We start from the raw sequence: 27,175 nt of genomic DNA on the forward strand, positions 1-27,175 counted from the left end.
CCTGGTGGCGCAGTGGTTGAGAGTGCGCCTGCCGATGCAGGGGACGTGGGTTCGTGCCCCGGTCCGGGAGGATCCCACGTGCCGCGGAGCTGCTGGGCCTGTGAGCCGTGGCCGCAGGGCCTGCGCGTCCGGAGCCTGTGTTCCGCAACGGGAGAGGCCACAACAGTGAGAGGCCTGCGTACCGCAAAAAAAACAAAAAACAAAAAAACTCACAGCCTAAAGTTAGACGCTAAAAATATCCCTGGGGAGTTGATAGCACTATCCAATTTTGGAGAGGGGGAAAAAGGTCAATGAGGGGCATAAATTAGTTTTCTTGTATATTTTATTGTTTTTTTAGTACGTGGGCCTTTCACTGTTGTGGCCTCTCCCATTGCGGAGCACAAGCTCCGGACGTGGGCTCAGCGGCCACGGCTCACAAGCCTAGCTGCTGTGCGGCTTAGTGAGATCTTGCCAGACCGGGGAATGAACCCGTGTCTTCTGCATCAGCAGGTGGACTCTCAACCACTGAGCCACCAGGGAAGCCCTTCTTGTATATTTTAAATAGCTGTTCTTGTGTTGTTTTTAATTGTTTCAACCCAATGTAACCAAGGGAAAAGGGTGTGAACTGAATAAAATGTAGTCATGTTGGTTGTTTTAAAATGCAAATGAATTTGTATTTAAAAGCCAACTATTGTTATAACCTTTGTAAGTGCTGTTCAGCCAGAGTTTTAAATTCAGATCCTGGTCATTTGAAGAGAATACATTTCCACGGTTTCATGGTGTGCAAAAATAAATATGTGGAGAATGAATTAATGAAATAGAGTGTTGTTAATATAAAGAGACGCTTGATCCCTCACTCTGTTTCAAGCCCTTCACTTGTATTTAATCCTGAGAAGAGCCCTCTGAAATAGGTACTATAATTATCCGCACTTTGCAGATGAGGAAACAGGTTCAGACAAGTTGACTGCTTAAGTTCATAGCAGGTGAGGAAGCTGGGATTTCAATCCAGGCAGTCTTGATTATAAACACATGAGAAAGAAAAATGTAGCCTAACAGTTGTAAGCTAGTAAGCTGGTCTGGCATCTGTAGATGAACCATGGTATTCCCCTGCTTAACAGCAATTTAACACAACACCGACTTCAGTCCAGGTCATCTGTGGCCAGGTCGGAATGAGCCAAAAACAAGGCAACTCTGTAACCACATCTAGGCACAAGCAAATTCAAGCACACTGTGCAAACCACTATTAGTTTTTCTGCCACATTTGGAGAATGACTATTTTATTTATTAATCATTGAATCAGGTACTCATGAAATTATTAAGAAGTAAATGTAAGCAATAAATCTTTTTTTTAAACCCTGTCACAGATTTAAATTAAAAACATTGTTTTTGGTTGGTTGCATTAGTAAGAAAAAAAGCATCCTCAAAACAAAACATACTGAAATTATTTAATATAATTCCTGTCAAAATCGTAAGCTTATGTACTATGAATATTTAAGTCACTAAAATGTGACTTATGAGTAAAACACTCAGACCATGTCACAAGCTTTTACAGTATTCACAATCTGTCAGGCACTAGGGTAAGCTGTTTTTTTTGTTTGTTTTTTTTTTAAGCGGTACGCGGGCCTCTCACTGTTGGGGCCTCTCCTGCTGCGGAGCACAGGCTCCGGATGCGCAGGCTCAGCGGCCATGGCTCACGGGCCCAGCCGCTCCGCGGCATGTGAGATCCCCCCAGACCGGGGCACAAACCCGCGTCCCCTGCATCGGCAGGCGGACTCCCAACCACTGCGCCACCAGGGAAGCCCCAGTAAGTGTTTTTCTGTTTGCGTGTTTTCGGGGTTTTTTTGGCCGTGCCACGCGGCTTGCGGGATCTTAGTTCTCAGACAAAGAATCAAACCCAGCTGGCAGTGAAAGCGCAGAGTCCTAACCACTGGACCAACTAAGTGTTTTGAGGCGTGGGCATTTGCCCTTAGGAAACTCACAGACTAATAAGAGAGAGACATAGAAAATACTCTTTTTTTTTTTTAATAAATTTTTTCTTATTTATTTTTGGCTGCATCGCATCTTCGTTGCTGCTCTCAGGCTTTCTCTAGTTGTGGCAAGCGGGGCATACACTTCGTTGCGGTGCACAGGCTTCTCACTGCAGTGGCTTCTCTTGTTGCAGAACACAGGCTCTAGGTGTGCGGGCTTCAGTGGTTGTGGCACGTGGGCTCAGTAGATGTGGCTTGCGGGCTCTAGAGCGCAGGCTCAGTAGTCATGGCACACGGGCTTATTTGCTCCATGACTGTGGGATCTTCTCGGACCAGGGCTCAAACCTGTGTCCTCTGCATTGGCAGGAGGATTCTTAACCAGTGCGCCACAGGGAAGCCCAGAAAATACTCTTAAAATGAATAAATGTGTTCTTACGATAGAGGAGTGGAAGCAATAGGACAACATAGCCAGAGGAATCAGAATGTTTCACAGTTATGGTACCATTTGATTGAAATTCTGGAAGACGAATTTTTTTGGAGAAGGGAAAGAAAGGCTTTCTACATAAAGAAAGCAACCAGTGTAAAGGTGCAAAGACTTAAAAAAGTCTGGTGGAATTAAAGGATGACCAGAAGTCTTGGTGTGACTAATGGTTGGGAGGGGTGTGTGCAGCAAGGAAGGAGCTGAGGAAAATGAGTCGAGTGAGGTTATGCAGTCCTGATCTAAGGAGGGCATATGGGTCTGCTCATTTTACCCCCCAAACACCCTGAAGCAGGGTTTTTTTTTTTTTTTGATAGATGAGAAAACTGAGGCTGAGAGTGGCTAACTAAATATGTATTTTTTAGATGTTAAATAATGGCTATATTATATGCAATGCAATGTACATATGTTTAATGTATGTTAGATCAACACCAAGAAAACTCCATATTCATTTCTGTATTTAGTCTTGAATTGGCAAAGGAACTTTCCATCTTTTTCTGACCCCCAAATGATTTTTAACCTAAAGTGAATTATTCTAGAAAAGAAACTATCCTTTATAACTTTGCAAAAGAGAACCTATTATTATAAAATGGATCATAATATCTGGATCCAGATGAGTTAAAAATTTCTTATTTGAAGGAGCCTAGTCTAGAGGGCTATTTTAAATTGTTTGCATAAGAAGCATACTCTTTTGACTTATATCTCTACTTGGGGTGCCTTTTTGGTAATAGTCTAGACAGCAGCTTGAGCACCAGTCTTGAGCCATTAAATCTTATTCCAAGTACATTAGTAGGAAGGAGGAAGGTGGGGAAGGGCAAAATGGTACACCTCCCAGCTGAACTAGCCCTACAAAATTTCCAAACAATATAGTACTTCTTTGTTTTTTTTTTTGTTTTTTTTTTTTTTTTCTGAGTCACTCACACACTTTGCAGGATCTCAGTTCCCCAACCAGGGACTGAAACAGTGAACTTGGCCACGGCAGTGAAAGACTGGAATCCTAACCACTAGGCCACCAGGGAACTCCCCCCAAACAATAATGTATAATACTTCTGCATCTATCTCCTTGGTCAGAACTTAGTGAGATGGATAGTACTACAGGCAAGTCTTTGCTGGGTACAATAAGGCTCTGACTAAAGGAAGGAGAGGTCATGTGTGTTTTGAGGAATAAGGAAAGGCTTCATGAGGATGGATGATGTATTTGAGATGTCTTGAAGGATGTGTACAGTTTTGATGAGAGGATACACAGGGAATAAATAAACAAGAACTCAATTGGGACAGGTAGTAATCTCCGTAAGAGTTTATTAGTATCATTTATTTAAGAGAACTTTGTGGCATTCCTTAGGAAATCCTTCCTTCTTTATAAAATGAGAGTGTTGAACAAAGCCAATTCTCATGCCAACCTCGTAACTTTATTATACTGCCACGTGGATGTACGATTCACATGATGATCAACCGAATCTTTCTTCAAATTGATGCTTAAGTATACACTATTCATTTAACCTTATCCAAAGCAATAATATCTGGGAATGATGGGTTTGATGTGCTGGTTATATTTTCGAAATACACATCAAAATAGGATGGAAAATTCCTGAGCCTAGCTAAGACCAGGACCTCTGCTTTCACATGAGGTCCCACCCTTTATTTTTTATGCTAATGTATTTATTTTATAGCTTTATTAAGGTATTAATTTATAAGAAACTGGCCACAAAGTGTACAATTTGATGAGTTTTGATACATGTATGCAACCATGAAATCATCATCACAATCAGGGTAATGAATATATCCATTATCCCCAAGTTTCCTTGTGCTGCACCATCCGTAGACAAACACACATCTGCTTTCTGTCACCACAGATAAGTTTGCACTTGCAGAAATTTTATACAAATGGAATCATACAGTATCTATTCTTTTGTGTCAGACTTCTTTCACTTATAATTATTTAAAAATTCATCCATGTTGTGAGTATCAATCGTTTGCCCCTTTTATTTTTGAGTAGTATTCCATCATATGGATATATTGCAATTTGTTTATCTGTTTACCTGTTGTTGAATATTTGGGTTGTGTCCAGTTTGGGGCTATCAATACTTGCGTTCAAGTCTTTCTATGGATATATGTTTCCTTTTCTCTTGGTAAATGCCTAGGGGTGGAACGGCTAGATCACATGATAGGTTTATATTTAACTTTTTAAGAAATGCCAGTTAGTCTTTTGCTTCCATCATTCCACTGAAACTGTTTTTATCAAGATCACCAATCACCTTGATGTTGCTAAATCCAGTGGTCAGTTTTCATTCTTTAACTTACCTGCAGCATTGGATACAGTTGGTCTCTCCCTCCTTCTAGAAACAGATTTGGTAATTGGCCTTTAAATGGTCTCTCTGCTCCTTCCCTTGCCCCTGTTGTGTATTTTCTTGTAGTGGTGGCCAGAGGGATCCTTAAATAGATCCAGTTACTCCTCCAGCTTCCCTTCTCTCTCAGATTTAAAGCTAAAGTCCTTCAGGAGCACAGAAGACCATTTATAAACGGACCCCACCTTACCTCTCTGGGCTCCCCTCCCTTTGTCCACTCTGCCCAGGAAAACGGCCTCTTAGCTTCCCTCAACATGTCAAGCCTCAGGGCCTTCACACCTTCTGTCTCCTCTGTCTTAAGCACCACACATCTTGCTCACTCACTTTCCTGCTCTCTGCTCATGTGACATCTTATTAGGGAGGCTTTGCCTGACCTCCCATCCTGCCTCCCACCCCACACTTCCTGCTTTACTTCTTCCATTACCCTTGTAAGCCTCTGGCATAATATGTATTCACTAGCTTAATTGTTTGTCTGTCTTTCTGAGCTAGAATATGAGTTTAATAAGTCCCTTTTCTTGTCCACTGCTCTATACTCAACACTTGGAGCAATGCATGGCACATAGTAGGTAATCAGTTAATATTTGTTGAAGGAATGAATAAACAATTTCTAGTCTTCCAATTCTTCAATTGTGTGATTTATTAAAGAATTTAAAATATCTTAGCTATCCACAGACAAAATTTGTCTCAAAATCAGTGAGTGACTAACACGTGAATTCTAGTTATTGTCTCTCTCATTAGAAACCAATGATGGTGACTGTGTTCAGAAAAGAAAGGCATGTGTCCGTTCTTTGCTAATTAAAATTTTTTTTAATTGTTAGATTAGCCACTGGAGGGAGCTCATGCTTTTCTTTCTAACAAGAAAATTATACCATTTGACAAAATGACTACATACAAACTCAGCAGGAAACTGATATTGGAAGAAATTTTAGTTTTCATATTTTGATTGGTTCTCTTAATTTTTTTTATTGTTCTTTCTTTTCCCTCCTCTTTTTCCAGCTTTATTGTGAGTTTATCCATAATTCCATCTACCCTTTCCTCCTTGTGGACAGTGAGGACTACTGGGTCGGCCTTTGGACAAATCTATCAACCCCAGATTCAATAGGGACTAATTCCATCAACTTTCTTGGATTTTTTCTCTTAAACCACCGTAGCCAAGTTCTTAAAGTCAAAATGTTTCTCAAGAACCAGCTAATAGTTTATATCTTCTGTGTGGTTACACTTAAAACCTGAAAGCATGATTTCAGTTGGCTTTGCGCGAATGATTTTGTGAATAGAGAGGAGATAACCAGCTCCTTTGCAGGTAGACCACTGCACATTGTAGCACCATTTAATCTCATAATGGGTAACAGAAACAAAGACTTGCTTTTATCCTTTCGCCAGGTTTCTTGGGTGTGCCAGCTGAACCTGATGCTGTTCACTGCCTTATTCTGTAAAAATCTACTATTACTGCTGGATTAATTTAGACTGTGTAAGACTATTAATGTGATTGACTTTGGGTGTTCCTGATTTTCACTGATTAAGAAATTTTCCCTTTTGGGGCCCCAAATCTCCTGATACTACTACATAATTTTTCTATTTCATGGGAAATAGGGTAGGCTGTGGATGGTATTTTTAAAGTTTTTAAGCAAGATATAAGATTTTGGGGTCCTTTTTCAAAAGACAAGTTACAATAAGGGGAGAGAACTCGTAATGTGTGTAAATTCCCTGTTTCTTTCTTTGCTTATAAATCATGCTTGCTTGCTTTTTAAAAAATTTTCTATAAATTTTTAGGAAGAAATCTCTTCCTCTGTAACCCAAATGACGTGAAAGTTGTGGAGGGATGTCCTCGAGGATCTACAACCTCAAGGATCTTATTTATTTCAGGAAATAAATAAAAGTGGTAAGACCACCTCTCTCTCCTCCCCTGAAGCGTTCTCCTGGTTATATCCTCAGAGACTCAGTTACAAAAGGAATAACATCCCTGCTTTTGGCTATCCCCAACCTGAGGGACCCACAGGGGTAATTGGACAATTGGAAAATCCCACCTGCAGGCAGAAAGATAGAGCAATGTGAGAACTACCTGGACATTACTTGGCATTGCTCTTGATAGGGAATAAAGAAAGAACGAAAACTTTTTGGAGTCTTCTAATTTCCATCTCATGTTATCAAAATAATCTAAGACTGGAGAAGTGGGCTTCTCACATTTCAGCAGTCCTAAACTAGTTCCCCATGACAGTTTATCTTAAAATACAAGTATATTTAAAGGAGTACAGGGAACATCATTGTAAAAGGTGGTCAAGTTAAGGTATCCAATTAGCAAAAACTGTGGTGTACTGGGCAGAAAGCTGAAAAGGGATAATGTTTGGGGAGCCCTTAGAGAAACCTTAGAGGTCATAGTCTCTCATGCTTCAGTTTGCAGATGAAGAAGAGGCCATGAGACTTAAGGCTACACAGCCCATTGGAAATTCCCTGGTGGTCCAGTGGTTAGGACTCCCCGATCCCACTGCATGGGGCATGGGTTCGATCCCTGGTCGGGGAACTAAGATCCTGCATGCTACAAGGAGCCGCCAAAAGAAAGGAAAAAAAATTTTTTTAAAAAGGCTACATGGCTCATGAGTGGCAGGATCAGAAATATCTTCCAGTCTCTTGGTTTTGAAGCTCTTGGTTGTCCTTCCATCTGGAAGGTTTCTCCCAGTGTTAAAAGTCTGTGTTTGGGGTTATAGGAGATAACCATAAAGATAATAGCAGCTAATACTTATTGATTAAAATAAAAAGTATATTATATGTAACCTGTGTCATTTGGGCTCTCTGGGAAGCAGGCACTGAGACAGAATCAGATGTGCAAGAGGTTTATTGGTGGGACCCTGTATAAAAATAAAAGTGGGAGGAAGCAGAATTGAGCAGAGACTGCCTCAGACTTGGATACAGATCTGTCAAAGTTTTAGTCAATCCAGTGGGGAGCTCCTGATGAAAGACTGCCCATCTGGGCAGAAATGACCAGGCCCTAGTATTTCTTCTATACTCAGTCATTGGCTGGAGGCTGCCCAGCAAGATCGTGGTCTCAAAATCTGGGGTGAGTCCAAGGTGCTGCTGTTGGATGTGGTCAGCTAACCACCCTTATTGCAGCTGAGCAGCAAGTTCGTTGTTGAAGGGTGATCCAAGCAGCACACCTCCATGGCTGCCACATAACCCAAGCAGCCCAAAGTTCTCTGTTTGTCTGGAGTTACCTTCAATATCCAAATAAAGTGACTTAATTCCCCCAATTATTAGAAATCTAAAATCTTTCCCAATATTTTCAGAGTCCCAGCCAGGCTGGCATTTAAAACTGAATGTGTAAGGCAGGGAGGGATAAACTGGGAGATTGGGATTGACATGTACACACTAGTATATATAAAATAGATAACCAGTAGAAACCTGCTATACAGCACAGGGAACTCTACTCAATACTCTGTAATGGCCTATACAGTATGGAAAAAGAATCTTAAAAAAAAAAAGAGTGGATATATGTATATCTATATATAACTGATTCACTTTGCTGTACACCTGAAACTAATACAACATTGTAAATCAACTATACTCTAATAAAATTTTTTAAAAAACAAACTGTGTTACACAGCAGTGTTTTAAAGCTGGTCATCCCTTAGATGTTCATCTTTTTGGTTAATTCTAAATAGTTTTACCAAAATGGAATAGCAATTTTTGTCCCCACTAACAGTGCATGAGAGTTCCTGTTGCTGTGCCCTGTCGTAGACAAGCCATATTGTCTGTTTTATCAATTTTAGCCATTTTGGTAGGTATGTAGTCATATACTGTTCCAACTTCCATTTTTATTTAATTAACTATAAGTAAAGTAATTATAGTAAGTAAATCAACTATACTCCAATAAAAATTATATATATAAAAAAAGAAAAGCCAGCAAGCTGGTCATCCCACCACAGGAAATTTCTCACTGGTTTCTATACCTTTACTCCAGCCTGCTGTCATTTTTACAGTGGCATTTTACTCCCATCTCCTTCTTCTGCCTCTCTTTTTTAAAAAACAAACTGGTAAGAAAGGTTGCTGTTTCAGAATTCCCAACACCCTCCCTAGCTGCCAGAGGTCATTTCTATTCCCATACTATTCAGGGAGATTTAGCTTGCATTTGCTTTAACTTCCATTCCATAAAAACCCCCAGCCAGTCTGGCCCTAATCAAAGTCTCCAAACAAGAGACATCTGCCTTGAGGTATGTTCTGCTGCTTTTAATACTGTAGAAGTGATTGCTGGCATTACTCTTTCTAAGTAACAACGCTTTTTCCCTCTCTGTTAATAATTTACTTTGTCATTTCTCCTCTCACACTTATAGGTTTTGATGTTAGTTCCTCCTTCTATTGGAAGCTCAGGTTGTCTACTCAGATGGTTAAGGAAAGCTGATGGTAGGTGACTGGGCCCACTTGGTCCTACACTCTACGCAGAAGGCAGAGGCCACGGCCTCATTCCCTGAAGATAGAGGTCCCAGCAACTTTTTCCTTTTCTTTAAGCAAAAAAATTCCTTATGAAAATAGTCAACTTGGAACAGTAAAGTGAAATAGTATATTTAAAGGATGAGATTTTAAAATTTGTATAGCAAACTTTTCTTTTTTTAATAAATTTATTTATTTATGGCTGTGCCAGGTCTTCATTGCTGTGCATGGGCTTTCTCTAGCTGCAGCGAGCGGGGGCTACTCTTCATTGTGGTGCGTGGGCTTCTCATTGCGGTGGCTTCTCTTGTTGCAGAGCGTGGGCTCTAGGTGTGCAGGCCACAGTAGTTGTGGCACGTGGGCTCAGTAGTTGTGGCTCACGGGCTCAGTAGTTGTGGCTCGCGGACTCTAGAGCGAAGGTTCAGTAGTGGTGGCGCACGGGCTTAGTTGCTCTGTGGCATGTGGGATCTTCCCAGACCAGGGCTCGAACCTATGTCCCCTGCATTGGCAGGTGGATTGTAAAGCACTGTGACACCAGGGAAGTCCATTATATAGCAAACTTTTAAAGAAAGCAAATAGTTACGTATTATAGAACTTGACACCTTTCCCTGTAATCTTTTACCAATTTGCCCCAGTCCACACTCTCATTCACACACTTAGGTTTGATTACTCATTTGTGATTTATTTACTTCCTTAAAATGTAGGATTGGGCTTCCCTGGTGGCGCAGTGGTTGAGAGTCCGCCTGCCGATGCAGGGGACATGGGTTCGTGCCCCGGTCCGGGAAGATCCCACATGCCGCCTAGTGGTTGGGCCCGTGAGCCATGGCCGCTGAGCCTGCGCGTCCGGAGCCTGTGCTCCGCAGCGGGAGAGGCTGCAACAGTGAGAGGCCCACGTACCACACACACACACGCACACACACACACACACACAAAATGTAGGATCAAAAACTCTCCTGGGAACTTTAAATTAACTTGCCTCAAAATGCCTCAGGTGACTGACTGCCTAGAAGCTAATTAACTCCTTATATGTAAGAAAGGTTGCTTGTTTTCCCTTCTCACCTAATTTCATCCTCTCTATACCAGCCAGAAAACAGAGTGACCGTATTCTAAATCACCTATGATTGCAGTTTCTCTCTTTATCTTCCTTTCTAATAAGAAAGCAACTTTGCATCTTCCTAGGAGGGATAAAGAAACCTCAAATAGCTTTCTCCTAATTAACTGACCAAGAGATCACTGGCATTTCAATTTAAACGTATAGCTTACAGATTTAATATTTTCACTGATTACCCATTGCTCTAATATATAAAATTTGTTCTGATACAAACTGCTTTCTGGTATAGCAAAATAATTTAAATTTTAAATCAGAGAACAATTCTTAAGAGTTAAGGTCACTTTACAACAGGGCAGTCACAGGGAGAGGAATTCAGTGTGACTGGGAGCATTCTGGGATGGAAAAGCAAGACTTGAATCATATATAGGCGGGAATCAGTTAGATGGGGGTGGGAGGTGAGTGGAGCAGGTGAATAAAAGAGCGTGAGCAAAGCTGAAGGCGGAAGTGAGCATGGTAAGTTTAGATGTCATGACAAGAGTAGTTCAGATTGATTTGGAAAAGACATGAAAGAAAATTTAGGGTAAAGCACATGTCAATCAACTGAAGAAATACCTATTAAGTGCTTCCAAAGTACCAGGCACTGGTCTAGACACTATAGATGCAGTGGTGAAGAGAATAAACTTTTCTGTAGTCAAGAAAATTATGTTTGTGGTGGGGTAGGGGACAGGAAATAGCTATATAAATATTTTTAAAAGGTAATTTCAGATTGTTTTTATTTTATTTTTATTTTTTTTTTTTTTTTTTTTTTTTTTTTTTGCGTACGCGGGCCTCTCACTGTTGTGGCCTCTCCCGTTGCGGAGCACAGGCTCCGGACGCACAGGCTCAGGGGCCATGGCTCACGGGCCTAGCCGCTCCGCGGCATGTGGGATCTTCCCGGACCAGGGCACGAACCCGTGTCCCCTGCATCGGCAGGTGGACTCTCAACCACTGTGCCACCAGGGAAGCCCAGTTAGATTGATTTATCTGATAAAGGAGAATGAAACAGACCATAGCTACCAGATTTTTAAAAATCGTGTGCCTTCTAGGTAAAATTGGAACAGGCATCCCCTGTATGGATGTTTTATTCTTTTGTTAGTTTGTTTGCATTATTATTATATTCCACATGAATTTCTTAGTAGGAATCTTTTTTTTTTTTTAAATATTTATTTGGCTGCATCAGGTCTTAGTTGCGGCATGCATGTGGGATCTAGTTCCCTGACCAGGGATTGACCCCGGGCCCCCAGCATTGGGAGCATGGAGTCTTAACCACTGGACCACCAGGGAAGTCCCCTTAGGAATCTTATAAAGCCACTCGCCCATTTTGTCAAGATTGGCTTAGTTAGCAGTCTATCTTATTATCCCATGATCCTGGTTCTAGTTTAGAGTTAGCCATAGAGGACTGTGCCCACATAAGTGGCAACCCATTGTTGCAAAGTGAAGAAAGTGACTGAATGAGGGCGCATGTCAATCCCTCCCAGGTAAGGAAGTCTCACTTTTTCCACAGGAAATCTGTATGTGACACAGGCTCACCTGACAAATGCATTGAGTGAAGCTGCCAGTATCAATTGCTGACTTCAGATTTATAGTAAATCTTCACTTCTTTCTTATTTTTCAGACAAAATATGTTATAAATACTCTAATTTTATCTACCCCATAGGGTGTACACATCCCACTTTGGAAAGCACTACAACAGACAGGGTCTGGGGAGAGGATGGTTATTTCACTAAGGGTGATAAGGGAAGGAGACTGTGAAGTGACATTGAAGCTGAAATTCAAATGAAGAGGCAGGAACAGCTGTGCAAAGAAGAGTGCTTCGGGCACAGGTGTATCAGTTAGGGAAGCAGAGTCGCTCTGAATATTAAGGGATTAGAGGATTTACTATAGGAATCAGATGTTACACAGATGAGGGAGGATCTTGGGAAATGAAAGTCTGGGAGGATAGTCAAGGGACTGGAGAAAGATTCACTGACCAAACCTTCAGAAGCACTGGTACAGTTATACACATAAGAGTTTGTGACAAAAATCCAAGAAGCTAAGACTGGCTGGCTGCCAAACTGGGACTGCTAGGGACCTATGGGAAGCTATTGCTTCTATGTAACTGCTGCCTCTCTAGGTCCACTTCCAGGCATCTGGTGGAGGACCTGGGACCATTGTTGGTCACAGGGCCACCAGTCATGAAGACAAAGTGAACTCAGAGGAGAGCAAGTGCAAGCTGGGATCCACCGTGTCTGTCACTATATCTAATCAAGAGTAATGGCCGGGCTTCCCTGGTGGCGCAGTGGTTGAGCGTCCGCCTGCCGATGCAGGGGACACGGGTTCGTGCCCCGGTCCGGGAAGATCCCACATGCCACGGAGCGGCTGGGCCCGTGAGCCATGGCGGCTGAGCCTGCGCGTCCGGAGCCTGTGCTCCGCGACGGGAGAGGCCACAACAGTGAGAGGCCCGTGTACCGCAAAAAAAAAAAAAAAAAAAAAAGAGACAATGATGGTCTGGACTATGGGTATAAAAATATAGATACAGAGAACTGGTCAGGCAGGCTTTTGATCTCATTTCTCCAACCTATTTTCTCAGTCCTGGAAACATTTCTCTGTGTGTATGAGATGTGAAACACCCTCTGTTGCGAAGAAAGTGCAGCAGAGGTAAATGGTCGGGGGAGGCTGGGACCGACCCTGAGGACTTGCTGTGCACCAAGATCTATGCTGGGCCTGTTCCTCACAGCAATCCTGGAGGAGGAACTTGGTGTACAGGGAGGTTAAAAAGTGTGCTTGAACCAAGGTCACACAGCTAATAAGTGGTGGGATTGATCTTAACTCAGATATCTCAGAAGCCAGAATCTTAGCTCTCTCCACAGCATACTGCTGTGTCTCAGGTTAAGGTCCTTGTGGGCTTTGTCATGTTCACCATCAGCAGCTGCTACCTGCTCAAATATCACACATACCTGGCCTCTCAAGTGTATCTCAAACGTACAAGGCTGGTATTCTCTGTCCACTCCCAACCTTCTTAGAGACTCCATACTGCATAATACCTCCAGCCCAAGTTTTCTGGACTCTGGAATAACTTATCCTATGTTTGGGTCTCCATAACTACTTGAGGCTTTATAATATTTAAACATATATATTTTTAGGTTATGGAAAAGAGTCAGGACATTTTTGGTCTCCTGGGTATATTCTTATTGGAATAGCATTGGCCTTGAGGATTAGGAAATAAATTGCATACCGCATAAACTCTTGTAAGTCAATGCTGTTATAAGGTATTGTCAGATTTTATGCTGAAGTCTTTTTATGTCTCCAAAGAGCACTTTAAAGAACTTCCATGTCTTTATCTCAATTACACTTTATTTGAGATGAAACCAAATGAATAAGGACACATGAGAATTACTGTTACACGTGCAATAGTTGAGGTACATGTCTGAGACATTAAAAAATCAAGACTTGTTTTCTGATCAGTGGTGCATTTATTGATAGCATTGTCTTTTAACAAAGAAAATATTTCAGACTACAGGGTATATATGTCAATACTGCTTTGCACTTAATTATTTGCTTAGAGAGTGTACATGTATATGTAAATGGTACAGTTATACACAGCATGGATATCTCAGATGCATTGTATGAGAGGCCCACAGGCAGATTCAAATACAGATGCTGACGGCCATGGCAGCTTGGTGAGGTCCAGCTCGATTCCAAACTGCTCCGCTTACCAGCATGCTCCCAGGCTGGGGCCTGCTGATGTGTGCCTCAGGATATTCTCTGGAGTCCTGGGAAGCCTACAGCTGTTCTCGCAGGCAGCTGTTGTGTGTGGGATGCGGTTGTGAGGACATTGGTCCAGATGTGGGCGTTACGGAGATTGTGGGCTTAAGCATGATGAAATTCAGCTGGTCAGAGGTGGAAGAACAAAGACAAACTCTAGCCTCTAACAATTCTTCACAGCTGGATTTTAAAAGCAACTTGCTACCTTTAATGACAATTTCAAAATAATGCTTTAAATTTTCTAGTTCAAATCAACAAGCTTATGTATGAAGATGCCATCCCTTTTTGGAATTATTTCAGTATAGTTAAAAAGAAACTTTTTAACACAAAATACTTGCTGGTAAAATGGTAACTCATGTAGTCTTCTTTTGAGGAGGATGTAGAGATTTTTTAACTTTTGGAACTTTCTTGGTTTTTTTATATTTTCTCCCTTTTTTTTGCTTTTTTTTTTGGTTGACCTGTGAGGAGACAGAAAAAAAAGGGTAATGTTTCTCTATCTTACCCTTTTTCCTTCCTTATATTATATTTGGACTCTCCAGACTGTGGTCTTTCTTTATCCTCAGAACCAGTTTAAAGTTGCTTCAGTCTCAGAGGGGCTCTTTTTGATTCTATTTCACTCACTTTGATGAGGAGGCAGTAGCCTTCTGACTGGTTCTCTTCTGTCCATTTTCTGGGCTCATTACTACCCCCACTGCAATCTTGCTTATGACCCACCTGTCCCAACTATAGTTTTCTGAGGTTGGTACTATTATCATCCAATGTTTACAGATGAGGAGACTGAGGCTCGGAGCGGGTGACTTGCCCAAAGTTGCACAGCTAGTATGTGGCAGAACTGCTAGTCTGTCAGAGTCCAGAACCAAGTGCCCAACTACATATTCTGTGGCCCTCTTCAAACTTAACCCTTTAGCACACCATGCAGGATTCTTCCCCCTTTCCTGGTCTACTTTTCTATCTCAATCCCTTCACTCCCTCCGCACAAACTCCAGCCACATTACCCGAGGTTCCTGGAACACAGTGAGCTCGCTCATGACTCTAGTCGGTTTTTTATGCTGTCCTTACCCTCCTGGTGAACTACTTATCCTTCAAGACCCAAATCAAATGTCACCTGATATAAAAAGTCTTCCTTAACCCTTTCTTCCTGTCCCCTCACCTCTGGCAAAGTTAATTACTCCTTCTTCTATTATCTTCAAGATTCTTGTACATATATTTATTTTATATTTTTCACATTGTACTATAATTAATTGTTAGCAAATTTGCTACGGAAGGAAGGGACTTTATCTTATTACCTTTTTTTTTGTTTTTGGTTGTGCCATGCGATAGTTCTCCAACCAGGGATTGAACCCGGGCCCTGGCAGTGAAAGTGCCAAGTCCTAACCACTGGACCACCATGGAATTCCCTACCTTATATCCTTTCTATCCTCACTGTCTACCACTCAATACGCATTTATTGTATTGGATAAGAAAGACAAGCTGCCTACCCTCATGGAACACACATTCTAGTGGGAGAGATAGACAAGTGATACTGTAAGCAAGACTACCATTACACCTCAAGGTGATGACATCATTCTACGAAAAAAATAGGAGCACAATAACATGAATGAAGAACGTATCCTTAAAGGAACTACATGATTCTTTGTTTTCCAAAGTTAATTTCTAAAAGAAAGAAAATTTTGTTCCTTTTTTTCACCAACCTGTTTCTCCCACTCTTTAATCAATTCTTTCACATCTGTTGAATTTGGGTTTAGACAGGTTTGAGCCCCATTCTTCATTGTAGCACTACCAAAGAAATAGCAACAAGATATTTCTTTTTACTTTTAATAATTTAAATGCTTCATCTTATCCACAGAATTCAATTCCCCAATTAAAAATGTACTTGTGTCATCACTATAAGCATCTGAGACTTCCAGTCTTTTTCCTGCCTTTTCATTTTTTAAGTGACTGAGGGGACTTAGATACATTTCTAGGATAGCACGTAACTCTAAGTTAAAAAAATCCCAACAGGTATATGCAATAGGAGAAAGTTAAATCTAAAGATAATATTGGTTCTGTTATGATGGAAAAAGCTATTTAGGTTTAAGTGAAAATATAAAATAGACAAGTTGCCAATATATCTACTTTCTTTTCCCCCAAAACAATGAAAATGAGCATGAATTTTGCTAAATTTTCTAGTGAAACAACTTAAAACATCAATAAAATGTTTTCTTAAGACAAGATTAACAGACTGGTTGAATTTTTAAAATTACATCAGACTCTCCAGGAACAATTTAAAGACTATTTTCTTTAATTTCTGTCTAATCTAAGAATAAGAGTAGTCATTCTATACAGCATCCTTGATTTAGGTTTCAAAAAACTTACAATAGGCATATCCTTTAATCTAGCAATTCTAATCTCTAGAAAGGTATTACTAATAGGAAAGAATTAAAGACACAATATTGCTACAATAGCAGTTTGTTTTCAATAGCAAAAAAATTGGAAATAACCTACATTTAGGTGTTGGTCATATAGATTATGGTACGTCCACATGATAGAATAAAATTTGGCCATTAAAATTGACATTATTAGGAAAAAATGATGTTATTACAGAAGATTTACTGACAGGAAATGTTCATTATATAGTGTTAATGTAAAAGATTACAAAACAGTATGTAGTGTATGATTTTATTTTTGGGTACATATATTGTGTGTATAAATATATATATATAGCGTCTATATATGTACACACAAAGCCAATGAGGGAGATTTGGAAGACTATATGCAGAGAGATTAACACTACCTATCACTGAATGGTAGGATTATAGACGATTTTTAATTTCTTCTTTTGGGTCATTTACATTAAACATTTTCTACAATGAACATGTCATCTTTGGTTCCTAACCTCTACCAGACATTGCTTGTTTTTTTAGAAGAAAGGAAGAAGTAGACTGGATTTATGGAGGGGCAACTATCTGCATTTTAAGTGTCTGAATGGGCAAGTGTTCTGAGGGTAATACTCACACTAAACTTATTGCTGGAGCCTATGTGTTGGATGAGTTTTTACTTACATGATTTCAGTTTTCTCACAAGAAGGGCTTGGGGCAAATTGTTTAAGGTCCTTTAAGAATTTTGAATGGATCGTCCCTGGGCTGGTGTTGATGCAGGAACAGCGTCCATTCCTCATTGTTGGAGTTCCTAAGGGGGAAAGAGAGGTAGAAAACATCGATTTAGAGCAATGTCTCAATTTAGGTGATCCACCCAAATGATACATTTGACTTAGTCATGATTATTACTATCACTTACTGAGTGTCTGTTAATCATTACCACGAGATTTTGAGTAGGTGTTATCTCCGGTTTATAGATAAAGAATCCAAGGTTCAGAGAAGTTAAGTAAAAAACAAAGCCTTTCAGCTTTTAGGGGACAAGTGCAGGGTTTCAGCACAGGTTTCTTTGGGTCCAAAGGCATTACTCTTAACTACCATATTTTACAACCTTAGGAAAAGGGATTTTTATAATATTCAATAAATGTCTATCACAGGTCAGATACACAGATACCTAATTCGTGTGTGCTATGCAGACCATAGTATCTCAAGCAAATCCCAAAGCCATTTTTTATCTGACCTTAGTGAAATGGAGTTGGTACTCGTTTCAACAGAAAGCTCCACTTACAATAACTAATTACCACCACCATCCTGATCTTTCCCACTGCCTTGGTTTTCAGTAGTACTTTAAACTTTTGAAAATTCTTTAAAATACACTGTCTTCATTCCTTAATTTTTTCATTTATTCAACATACATTTACTCGGTACTTCCTATATGCCATACATTGTATAGTAGGTAGAAAAAGCATAACTATAAAATTTCCATTTTACAGCTGAGGAAACTGAAGTCTAGAAAAGTTCATTAATTTGCCCCAAATAACAAAGGAAGTTAGTAAACAGATTAGGGACAACCTCTCTGATTATTGGATACTTAATTTGTCAACCACAGACATACTTATCAAGAAACACTGTCAGGGTGACAAAAATAATTTAGGAGACAAAGTCTTCCATCTCATTATCACCCAGTTCAACAAACATTTATTGAACACTTACTCTGTGCCAGGAATTCACACACGTGGACTGAGAAGACTTGTATTTGACTTGGCAGGTCCAAGATATGAACTTTGGATAACTGACAACAACTGACTCACATCACTTTCTGATGCACACAAAGCAGTTACCTTCACTGGCAAATCAAGGGACTTTTCTAGCAGTTCACATCTCTGACTTGACTAACCCAATATAACTCAGAATCCCTTACCTTGAACTCCAATCAGAGTCAGGAAGATGATACCCAAAAGGAGAGAAACGCCACTTTTCTTCATAGTGGTAGAATGGAGTTGCTCCTGTATTTGTTCTACTGAGTCACTCCTGTATTTGATTTTAAGCCTGAGAAATTCTTTAGAGAACATGCTCTTGGAAATCATACTTATTTAGGAAATCCATTTCCCTCCTAAAATCTGATTGGCTGGTTGTCTTAGCTGATCCAGCTAAACTGACCACAAACTTAATTGTGCTGGGGGAAACCCTACTCTCTGATCCAAGGGAATTTCTGCATGATTTATATGTTTCCATTTCACATAAATGGGTAGTTTATCATAAGAGATGTGAAACCATCATCACTGGCAGCCTTTAGCACAGTAACAGCTGCTCACCTGGATGAAGAATAAGTTATATAATGAATATAATAACATCATACAAGAAGGGCTGGAGATGTGGATTCCAGATGGGAAATATTAAAGTCCAGATAAGTAAAACACTCTTCAAATTTTCTTACTATTTGTAGAATATCTTTATGTATAATATATGGCCACATTTATTTTTTCTTATATTGCTTACCCAACAATCTTAAACAATCAAAATACATTAAAAGGCATCTTAATTAATTCAGGGACTAGGTCATTTCCTACTGTGGTAGGCTCTTTTTGTTTTTTATGTCATTGCTGCTACAGATGATTATTTTTTTAAATAGATAGAATAATGGATCAGTTGAAAATAGACAGTGGGTACTACCTCAAACTTTAAAACTTCTGTGTATCAAAGAAAACAATCAACAGTGAAAAAGCAACCTATGGAATGGGAGCAAAACATATATCTGATAAGGAGTTAATATTATATGGAACTTCTACAACAACAAAATCCAAATAACCTGATTAAAAAATGGGTAGACTCGAATACACATTCCTCTAAAGAAGATATACAAATGGGCAATAAGCACATGAAAAAAGTTCAACGTCACTAATTGTTAGGGAAATGCAAATCAAAACCACAATGAGTTATTGCCGAAGACCAGCCGAACGAAGAAGATCAAACCAATCAGAGCCAGAAGGGAAGGGGTAAGGACATGAAATAGCATCGACACATGGGGTCAGCAGGACCAAGACTACTGCTGGTTGCAAGGCAAATTTTATTGTGCTACAGCTGCAGATTATATAGACTAGAAAAGGGAAGGTTGCCAGACGGTGGTTTACATTATCTGAAGACTGTCTCGGCTCAAGGTTAACTTCCCTGGGAGAAAACCCATAAACCCAGAATCATCAAAAATAACCTGCAAGTGCAGGGGGGAGACAGCTTTGCTTGTCTCATTTTACATTCTTTCTGATCTCTGGACCCTGGTAATTTATCTCCCATGGAATGGAACAAGGAGGGGAACAAGTAGGGACAGTCCCTTCGAGCAGCTGCAGCATGCCTGGCACGTCCGCAGCCTGCTCTGATGGCTGACTGCTTCCCACAAGTTATCACCTCATACACACCAGGATGCCACTATCAAAAAACAGAAAACAGGGGCTTCCCTGGTGGCGCAGTGGTTGAGAGTCCGCCTGCCTATTTCAGGGGACACGGGTTCGTGCCCCAGTCCGGGAAGACCCCACATGCCGCGGAGCGGCTGGGCGCGTGAGCCATGGCCGCTGAGCCTGCGCGTCCGGAGCCTGTGCTCCGCAACGGGAGAGGCCACAACAGTGAGAGGCCCACGTACCGCAAAAAAAAAAACCACCCAGAAAATGACAAGTGTTGGCGAGGATGTGGAAAAGTTGGAACCCTTGTGCACTGTTGGTGGGAATGTAAAATGATGCAGCCATTATGGAAAACAATATAGAGGTTCCTTAAAAAATTAGAGGGTTCTCAAAAATTAAAAATAGAATTACCATATGATCCAACAATCCCACTTCTGGGAATATGTTCAAAAGAATTCAAAGCAGGATCTCAAAGAGATATTTGCACACCCATGTTCAAGGCAGCATTATTCACAATAGCTAAGAAATGAAGCAACCCAAATGTCCATTGACAGTTGAATGGATAAAGAAAACGTTGTATATACATGCAATGTAATATTATGCAGCCTTAAAAAAGAAGGAAATCTTGTCACATGCTACAACATGGATGAAGCTTGAGAATATTATGCTCAGAGAAATAAACCAGTCACAAAAGAACAAATAGTCACAGGAAGTATCTAAAGTCAAATCTTAGAAACAGAAAGTAGAAAGGTGGGTGTCAAGGGCTGGGGGAAAGGGTGAGATGAAATTAATCTTTAGTGGGTTTAGGGTTTCAGTGTTGCAAGATGAAAAAGTTCTAGAGATGTGTTATACAATAATATGAATATACTTAACACGACTGAACTGCATATTTAGAAATGGTTCAGAGGGTAAATTTGATGCTACGTGTGTTTTACCACAATAAAATATAATAAGAGTAAGGGATCAGTTGCATGTAATGAAAATCCAAATTAATAGTGGCTAACTAGATAAAAGTGTGTTTTCCCGAACAGAGGCAGGTGACTAGGGCTTATACGGTGGTTCTGAGATCTCCATGAGGTCTCCCAGGCTCCTTCTATCTTGTTGCTTTATCACCATCTCTACATTGCTGCCCTCATGCATGTGGCCAACGGGGGCTTGCCACCAGGTCCACTTTCAAAGTACAGCTTGGTGGGAAGGCAGAAAAAGGGCATCCCTCTCATTTCTTCACTTATCACTTGTCCATACCCTGGACAAGGATTTATTCACATGGCCACAGCTAGCTGCAGGGAAAGTTAAGAAATGTGATCTTTATTCTGGTTGATCCACTAAAATTTGAGGGTTCCAATACTGTAGAACAGTGTTTCTCAAACTTTTTTTTCATAATTGCTTCTCCTGAGATAAATTAGATCAAATTTAAATTAACATAAATCTTAATTTAATTTCTTCTTAAAGAGAAAAATTAATTAAGAAATAAAATTTTGTTGGGTAGGGTTGAACTTTGGTGGACCATAAGTCATTGTAATATCTAAGATTTTTTAGCCCCCGAAGGAACCAATTTTCTCTCCCCTTCAGGGCAATCCTTCCTCCCCCGCATTGAGAATGCACGCTGTAGAGTAGGAGGGGAACAGATACTAGCATTTTCTGTTACACAATGCACATTTTTGGACTGGTTTCTAGATGGATTATTATGTTTAAATACAATATTAAGAATTCTTTTTGAAGAAAACTTGTGGTGATCTTTGACACAGCTTATTCATTTGTTTATGTTTAATTTTTGGTAATGACTGTGACCATGGGTAGGGTGGAGCTGGGTTCAGGTCTCAGCCTTACTACTTAACATCTGTGTGCCAAATACTTAACTTCTATGACCCTCAGTTCCCTCAGCTGAGAAAACTATTACTAACCTCACAGGTTGGTGAAATTAATGGCAACAAGCAATTTCAACTGCAAAACACCATAGAGCTAGTGACCATTTTTTCTAGCAAAGAGAGTTAGATGGAACCTTCTTAGGATAAAGAACAAGGCCTAGGGCTTCCCTGGTGGCGCAGTGGTTGAGAGTCCGCCTGCCGATGCAGGGTACACGGGTTCATGCCCCGGTCCGGGAAGATTCCTTACATGCCGCGGAGCGGCTAGGCCCGTGAGCCATGGCCGCTGAGCCTGCGCGTCCGGAGCCTGTGCTCCACAGCGGGAGAGGCCATAACACTGAGAGGCCCGCGTACCGCAAAAAGAAAAAAATAAATAAAAAGAACAAGGCCTAGAATGGTCTGCCCTTGCCCACCTTTCAAGTCTCTTCTTGCATAACTCTCTGCTCCACCAACTCTGCTTTTCCTCCTTCAGTTCCTCAGAGGGGCAATGCTTCTTCCCATCACACTCCTTTTGCTCGTCTATTCCCTGCCTGGAATGCTGTGCCTAATCTGCCTACCTATCCTACTGCTTAGTAATTTACCCACCTTAGATTTCCAGGTTAGCATTTCCCCTGGGGAGACTTCCCTGATCCCCAGACTTGGTCAGGTCCCCCACCATGTGATTTCATGGCACTATGCGCCTCTCCTCATTCAAAGGACATGCAAGGCAATGTTACGTTATCTGCTATCTTACGGTGAACATCTCCTAACACCACTAGAACAGGAAAGGCTTGTGAGCGTCCATGCCGGCGCGCAGTGCTGAGCGCAGTGCCTGGCACTCAGCAGGCGCACAGTTAACACGTGCGCAACAGTAGGCCTACAGTTAACACGTGCGCAGGGAACCAGTGAGGGAACCGAGGCCCCCGGCCTGGCTCCGCCCCGCGCGCTTCTGGGCTCATCAGGTGTAAGCACACGGCGCATGCCCAGCCAGTCAATTTACAGAACCTTCGGTGGGGAAGCTGCCGTCGCAGACGGAGCATCTTGCTCCGCTGGTGGCCCTGCTGGTGTTTCCGCTACCTGCGCCGCTCCCACCATGAAGCACGTCGAGAAGAAAGGTAGTGTCTGTGCGCCTCGGGATCTCTCCCTTCTGCCTCCTGCGTGTCCCCTCGACCCTCACCTCCCAACCCGAGGGGGTGGCGCTTCCCCGAAGGACGCCGGGAGCGGAGTCCGGTTTGCAGCTTCCACGGGAGGCTTGGGCTGAGGCCGGCGGGACTGTTGGCCTCGGAGGGGCCGGGTCATTGGGGCGGAGGCCGCTGGGCCAGGTCTAGGAGGGTCGTTCGGCCTTGGGTCGCGGTGACTGGGACGGAAGTCTACCGAACGAGAGGAGGAGGTGCTGGGGTCATTTAGGAGTCACTCGAGGTACAGTCTTACTTTTTTTATCCGGAGGTGGCGAACTTCCTCCGGTTGCCAGCAGGACAGAGGCCGGCCGAGTGGTCGGGCTGCGCCTCATTAGGCGGCGCGGAGCAGGTTTGGCCCTTGGGCCTGAAGGCTGGGGCCGACGCCCTCAGATGAGGCGCGTTCCTCGCTTGTTTCCCAGGCCTCCTATTGGAAATTGTCTAGACAAGGCTGAGAGAAAACACGTTTACGACTGAAGGGGCGTTTATGACTAGATGGGGCATTTAGGGGAAACAGAAACCTGGGGAGAGGACACTGCGGGCAGTTCTCACAGCCCTGGGAAGGAAGCCAGGGATTAGAAGCCCCAGGGAAACTAACAGATAATTGCGTTTCCCTTTGGATGGAGTTTTAACCTCATTTGCCTCCTGTCCCCCAGGCATTAAATGCTGATGTCACCCTCCCGGGCAGAGCAGGGTTCTGTTTTCACATGCGCTCGCCTGCCTCCCTCTTTCGTCTGTTTGGTTATGGGGCCAGTGCTGTCTGTTTGATTATATACACAGCGTGACCCTGCTGCGGTGAAAATCTGAGTCTTCCCTTTTACTTTGAAAGGGGAAGTAAGTTTCTCTCATAGTGAAACCCCCAGGCCTGTTTGAATTTCTTGCCTTGTGGACTTCCCCTCCTCTCAGCAGCTATTGCTAGTATTAAAGGATGCTGACTTGAAAAGACTTTATTTCTTGAAAGCCTCAGAAGCCCCTACTTAGCATTCTGATTTTTCTTCTTTGCTCTTTTCTCCCCATGCAGGGAGTCATTCCTTCCTTCCAAAGTATTACAGTACGGGGAGTTGCCTAGAAGCACATCATAGCTGGAGGGGTGTGAGGGGTGGAGTGGGGTTCATGTCCTGTCTGTGTCTCAGGTAACGAAGAGAAAGGAGCAAGTTCTTCCTTTACTGATCTTAATATCTGGCCTCCTGGTTTATGATTTTTTATCTAAAGTTTATGGAGTGGATTAACTATGTGAAGAACCTGTCCTGAGAGGGAATGTCAGTACATCATTTAAAGGACAGCTGCAGCTGAATGCTGGCAGTAACACATTTTTGCTCTATGACTTTTGGCAAGTCAGCTTATAGTCTGATAAAATGTAACCATAGTTATTGAGAAGCTGCTGCCTAACTTGAAAAGAAAGAAAATATTTTTGTTTAACATATCCATGTTAAAGCGATTTACATGCAGATTGCTTATCTAAGTAACTTTAACTTTACAAGAAAAAAAAATCCATGTTCTTGAGACCCTCCATTTACTGTTTATCATTATTTCATTCATCAAGCTTTTATTATGATCGTGCTAGGACACAAATATGAACAATCATCAGTCTCTGCCCTCAAAGAGCTCACAGCTGAGTGAAAGAGAGCAGCATGTCAATTAGCAATTACTGTGGAAGAAGTGGTATGATAAAGGATTGTACACAATGACTGGAGGTGCAGGGAAGGTCACAACTTTGGCTCATGGCCTCAAACACAGTTTGAGTTAGGTCCGGAAGGAGATTTGGTTGGAATTAGTTACTAGGGGAAGGTGGGCGGCAGGGAAGCATTCTGAGCAGGAGGCATGAAAAAGTGTGCTAAGTTTTGGAAACTGCAAAAACTGCAAGAACTTTGGTAAGGGCGAAGGGTAGAGTGATAATGGGGGAGTGGTGAGAAATGAGGCTAGAAATGTAGCAGGATCCAGAGGATGAAGGGCCTTGTAAATCCCTGTGTGGTGAGGATACATTGAAGGATTTCACCCAAGGGAGTGACATGAGAACATTCACAAACGCATACACACCTATATCTAATCTGACTGTCAATAAACAATATCATTTATCTTATTTTATATTAACATTTCCTGGTATCTATGTAGTTTATACATTTTAAAAATGGTTCTTGGTATTTGTAGTCTGTTTTTTCTCAGTGCTGGGCATTGTAGTTGTTTCCCTTGGTTCAGTAGTGCAACAAGTACCCTTATTTTTTCAGAGATTTTATTTTCTTGGGATATTTTTCTTCTTTGGAAGTTTAGAGACAGAGGTTAAAAACATTTTTATCTCTTTTGTAACATTTTAACAGTTCGCTTGTCAGAAAGATTGGACTAATTTTGTAATGCCTTCATCAGTATATAGATGTACCAGTTTCCCAATTCTCTTGTCATTTGTATTTACTTTCATTCATTTAACATGTGAAACTGGACGCCTGAGATCAGTGCTTATTTCAGTTTTTTTACTTATTGACAGTTTGTGTTGGCTTAATATCTCCATCTTCGACCTTTTCAGGATGACTTGTCAAGTGGAGTCAGGGTGTTGACTTTATAAATACATGTCATTTCTTTACAGATTTTGAATAGGAAGATTTAATCCATTTTCAGTTAAAATACCTGCTTTTTCTATTTTGTTGCCTTCATTTCTTGCATGTTTCTTACACAATTTTTTGAAGTATAACATGTTATATGTGCTGAATAGTGTCGCCCCAAATTCGTATGTTGAAGTTCTGCCAGTACCTCAGAATGTGACTTTACTTAGAGATAGGATTTTTAAAGAGGTAGTTAAGTTAAAATGAGGTCATTAGGATGGTCCCTAATCCATTGTGACTGGTGTCCTTATAAGAAGAGATTAGGACACAGAGATATACAGAGAAGACCATGTGAAGACACAGGGAGGAGATGGCCATCAGCAAGCAAAGGAGAGAGGTTTCAGAAGAAACCAACCCTGCTGACTCCTTGATCTTGGGCTTCCAGTCTCCAGAATTACGAGAAAGTAAATTTCCGTTGCTTGAGCTACTCAGTCTGTGGTATTTGGTACACAGCTCTAGCTAAATAATACAACCTGTATACAGGGAAAAAAATGTATATGTATAGAAGAGTGCACCAGTGTGGCTCAGTGAATTTTAACCAAGTGTCAGTGGCATGACAGTACCCTTCACTTCTTCCCCAAAGGTAACTTGTATCCTTGGTGAGTTTTGTCATTTTGAACTATATAAATGGCATTACACAGTATGTTCTATTTAGTGTCTCATTCCTTTCTCTAAATATTATATTTGTGAGATTCATCCATGTCATGTGTGCAGGAGTGGTTTGTTCAATTGCTTTTATAGTATTCTGTTGTATGACTCACCGTAAGGTATATATCCAGTTGATGGACATTTTGATTGTATCACTAGGAGTAGAATTGCTGGTTCATAGAGTGTGTATGTATTCAGTTTAAGAAGTTGTACCATTTATCCTTCTACCAGCAGTGAATGAGAGTTTCATTGACCCTACATTCTCACATATATTTCATATCAGGCTCATTGTTTTCTTTTTATCTTAGTGTTTTGCTTTTAATGGTTTAGAAGTTTTCCATTTTTATAAAATACTGACGTCTGTTTATTTCTATAAAATATAGATACTCCGTAGTTGATTGTTTCAAACTATGAATTATTGCCTGATATAAAGTGTGGACTTAAGTTACTTGATCTGCAAATTAATATCTAACTCTCCCACTGAAGTTTGTTAAATAGTGATTTATCTCTGTTACAATAAGATAGTGACTGGGGCTAGAGTCATCTGAAGGCTTTACTGGACTGGATGCCCAAAATGGCATCACAAGCCTTCTCCACATAACCTCTTTCTTCAGCAGTATAGCCCAGGCTATTAAACGGCCCCTGAAGACGCCTCCATTTGGCTTGCCTCTCCAGCAATATAGCTTAGGTGGTGGCAGCTTCACCTCCTTCTCCCTCCATCCTTTCTTCCTCCTCTTTCTTCTTCACTATGTAGTTACCCTTACCAGTGTTCTCTACTTTTTCATACTGTTTCAATTTATTGTCTAGTGTCCTTTCATTTTAGTCTGAAGGACTCCCTTTAGCATTTCTTGTAGGTCAAGTCTAATGGTAATGAAATCCCTTAGCTTCTTTTATCTGGAAATGTCTTTATTTCTCCTTCATTCCTTTTTTAATTTTTAAAATTTATGCATTTTGGGCTGCATTGGGTCTTCGTTGCTGCGCACGGGCTTTCTCTAGTTGCAGCGAGAGGGGGCTCTTCTTCGTTGTGGTGCGCAGGCTTCTCATTGCGGTGGCTTCTCTTGTTGCGGAGCATAGTCTCTAGGCACGTGGGCTTCAGTAGTTGCGGCATGCAGGCTCAGTAGTTGCAGTGAGTGGGCTCAGTAGTTGTGG

At 41.3% G+C, this 27,175-nt stretch overlaps 1 protein-coding gene across 2 annotated transcripts; it reads right to left on the reverse strand.

Moving 5' to 3' along the window:
* Positions 1–13,686: 13,686 nt before the first annotated feature.
* Positions 13,687–23,170, reverse strand: CXCL9 (C-X-C motif chemokine ligand 9). Of its 2 annotated transcripts, none has more exons than XM_019932746.3 (4): positions 23,041–23,170; positions 17,061–17,187; positions 15,711–15,795; positions 13,687–14,477 (listed from the first exon to the last, which is right to left on the reverse strand). In XM_019932746.3, the coding sequence occupies exons 1-4, from the start codon at positions 23,117–23,119 to the stop codon at positions 14,373–14,375; spliced, it is 396 nt and encodes a 131-aa protein (XP_019788305.1). In that variant the 5' UTR covers positions 23,120–23,170; the 3' UTR covers positions 13,687–14,372. The 2 variants fall into 2 exon arrangements, with proteins under 2 accessions (XP_019788305.1, XP_004326493.2); XM_004326445.4 differs by lacking the exon at positions 23,041–23,170 and adding an exon at positions 18,295–18,463 and having other exon boundaries at positions 13,688–14,477.
* Positions 23,171–27,175: the final 4,005 nt, after the last annotated feature.

Source organism: Tursiops truncatus, chromosome 5 (genome assembly GCF_011762595.2).
Source record: "Tursiops truncatus isolate mTurTru1 chromosome 5, mTurTru1.mat.Y, whole genome shotgun sequence".
NCBI lineage: Eukaryota > Metazoa > Chordata > Mammalia > Artiodactyla > Delphinidae > Tursiops > Tursiops truncatus.